The sequence below is a fragment of the Salvelinus sp. IW2-2015 genome, linkage group LG4q.2 (genome assembly GCF_002910315.2).
Source record: "Salvelinus sp. IW2-2015 linkage group LG4q.2, ASM291031v2, whole genome shotgun sequence".
NCBI lineage: Eukaryota > Metazoa > Chordata > Actinopteri > Salmoniformes > Salmonidae > Salvelinus > Salvelinus sp. IW2-2015.
In genome coordinates, this window is record NC_036843.1 from 16408266 (window position 1) to 16411347 (window position 3082).

Here is a 3082-nt window from a genome sequence, read left to right on the forward strand (position 1 = left end):
TAGTGTATGATATGGTGGTATTGGTAGTGGAGGTAAGGTGGGGGGGTAGTGTATGATATGGTGGTATTGGTAGTGGAGGTAAGGTGGGGGGTAGTGTATGATATGGTGGTATTGGTAGTGGAGGTAAGGTGGGGGGTAGTGTTTGATCGCTCCTTTTTGCTTTAACCATATCAAAGGGAATATATGTATATCAAACAGCAGAGACCGGTGACTTAATGCTAAACACTTTGTAGATAAAGCCGTAACATCCTGATAGCTCGCATTCAGGGATGCCACAGAGGTAGTGTGTGTGTGTGTGTTTGTATGTGTGTGTGTGTCTGTATCTGTCTGTGTGTGAGTATGTGTGTGTTAGGAGGGGGGAGTGTACATAAACGGTTTTCACACTTTAGGAGTCTTAGCCGTCTTGGCTGCCGAGTGGGAAGAGGGAGGAAAAGGCTTTTGAAAATGAAAGGCAGAGCGATGCTGGTGGCAGAGATAGGATATGAAGACTTGACTCACCAGTTGTTTACTTGTAAGATGGTGAGGCCTGTGTCTTGGGCTAGCTGCTTTTTCTGTTCTTCAGAGGGGTACGGGTGCTACAAGAGAAAGACAGAGAGATAGACGAGATGGGTTTTCTTTGTACAACGAGATGAACATAAATATTCATGTAGCACATAACACAGAAAAAGAGAGAGCCGAGGCATGGATGTTGTATCTCCCAGTCATTAGTTTGTACAGGTGCATTACATTCTGTGTGTTCTGGTATAACATGTATTGTTTAGGTGAATACTGTACATTACCATGAGCTACACCCAACCTGCCCCTCCCTATGTATAGACATTACATATAAAGCACATGTGAACACCCACATATGAACACACACACACAAACTGCACAAATCAGTGCAAACTTGTGAAGAGTTGGCCAAACAAGTTTGTCAAAACTGACGACTGTGATAACCCTTCCCCATCAACTCCCACACACACACACTGACAAGACTCAAACACACACACACACACTGCCTCTCTCCCCTCAATCTCCAGTGTCTTAGACTGCCTTTTGTAATACAATATAACAGAATGAGTGGGTGAAGATCTGACTATATTCATTTCTTCCTTGAATGTCTGAAGGAAAAATATGCTACTAAGATCTCTGTTTCATAGAGAGCAGTTGAAAGCAGCACCTGAGAGAAACAAAACAGGGTGCTAGGAAATGTCTCTTCTCTCTCGCCAACACTTCTACCTGCAAATGTAATTCTCCGAGTGGAGCTGCAATGATACTATCTGTGTTAGTTTCAATATAGCAAATATGAGATGATATAAATGGGAGACCTTGGGCCTGTTGTGTCTGTCTCCCTGCTCTCTCTGCTCTCGCTACAACAGTGATCGCTGGTGACAGATGTCTTTAAGGGACAGATTAGGCTATGCGTTTCATTCAGCCGCGCCGCACACATGAAACACACACACACACATACATGTATGCATGGCATGCACACACACACGACACACATAGGGGTGTAAAAGGCGACACCTTATCCTACAAATTTTTGGGATGGGTTGAAAATCCATCGACACCCGCTTTACCCTAACCCACCCCTCCTCCCTCCCACCCTTTCACACTATACCCAACTACTTCTCCAACAATTAATTGCGGGTGCTCAGTACCCAGTATTTATCGTCAATCCTAACAGGCATCAAACATATCCATACTGACAGATTATACAATAGAGAGCACCGTGGCTAGTCCCTGCATCGCAGTCACGACTGCAAAACCGTGGGACACTTTTTTTCTTCAGGTGTGTAACAATTGGGTCCTGTTCCTAGGAGTGTGGCCCAGTGTTTGTATACTGGAAATAAGGATAAAACTAACATTATGTACGGGAAGGTTGCTCAAACGAAACCAGCTATACAGGTCTGTGAGTTTGGATCTCAAGATGTTATCGAACCCAGTGCTGCCAAGATCATCTGGATTTCGTATCTTGGTACTGCAGTCCCTTGTGTGTCGTAAATCCAAATATTACCTCATATGAAAACAAAGACAGATCAGTAAGGGCCAGAGCATAGAAATACATCGTGAGTTGATTCCGGAGGATGCTTGACATTGACCTTGTTGGCCTTGGCCGATGGGGCCACACGTCAGGCTTTTTTTCTTATGGTGGTGTGAGTGCTCTGTGACGTCTGGTTGAGGTGGTGATGTGTGTGTGGTTCCTCACCTCTTTTTTATGAATTCGGTGTTTTTGTCTATTTCCTTCACATCAATTGACAGCAACTAGCATGGTAATTACAGAAGTTAGGAGGGAACTTTCCGTTTGAGTCCTCAAGTTTGCCTGCCTTCTACATTAGCAAATGTTATCGCAGGCCACACACCAACACACACCACACCGCAACAGCCAACACACACCTACACACACACCACACACAGCACGACACACACACGACAAACCAAACACCACCAAATCACACACACACACACACACACACTACGTCGCACACGGCAACACACACACACATAATGGAGCGGAAGGTGTAGGAGAGCATAACAATGGCCAGATCGGGAAGTGGGTAGCGTTGGTCATTGTTAACATCATATTGGTTATTAGGTTTGCATCATGCCTCTCAGGCTCAGACCCTCCACGTTCGTCAATCGCCCACTGTCACTCGTGCGGCGTCGGGTTGAAAACTGTCGGTACCCGTTGATCTCCGTCGGGTGTGCCAACAAACACAAATAATGAAATTGGTCTTGAACAAACAAGAAAATGCTCATACAAGGATACAGGGATTCTAGAGAGTGTTCCGGTCATGCTGCCAAAAGCCACGTGAGTATAAGCGAAGAATTTCTACAGCTACCGACCACAAAATGACACTAAACACTTCAAGTATTCCTCACTTCCTCCCCTACCAACCACCTAGGACCAGCTCGCTTCCGCGAAGCAACCACCATCACAACACTACACAACACGCACACACACACATCATACAGCTGGCATCAGCGTGAACACACCATCACAACACAGACACAACACGAGTTCACCCACACACACACACTCTAACACGAGCACTACACTACACACTACACCAGGGATTCTCACAAGTTCTACAGCAAA

At 45.5% G+C, this 3082-nt stretch overlaps 1 protein-coding gene across 1 annotated transcript in view; it reads right to left on the bottom strand.

Moving 5' to 3' along the window:
- LOC111963408 (homeobox protein Meis2-like) overlaps positions 1-3082 on the bottom strand; it is a 150436-nt gene that overhangs the window by 49469 nt on the left and 97885 nt on the right. Inside the window, 1 exon segment of the mRNA XM_070443408.1 lies at positions 499-575. Coding sequence (XP_070299509.1) covers positions 499-575 — 77 coding nt within the window.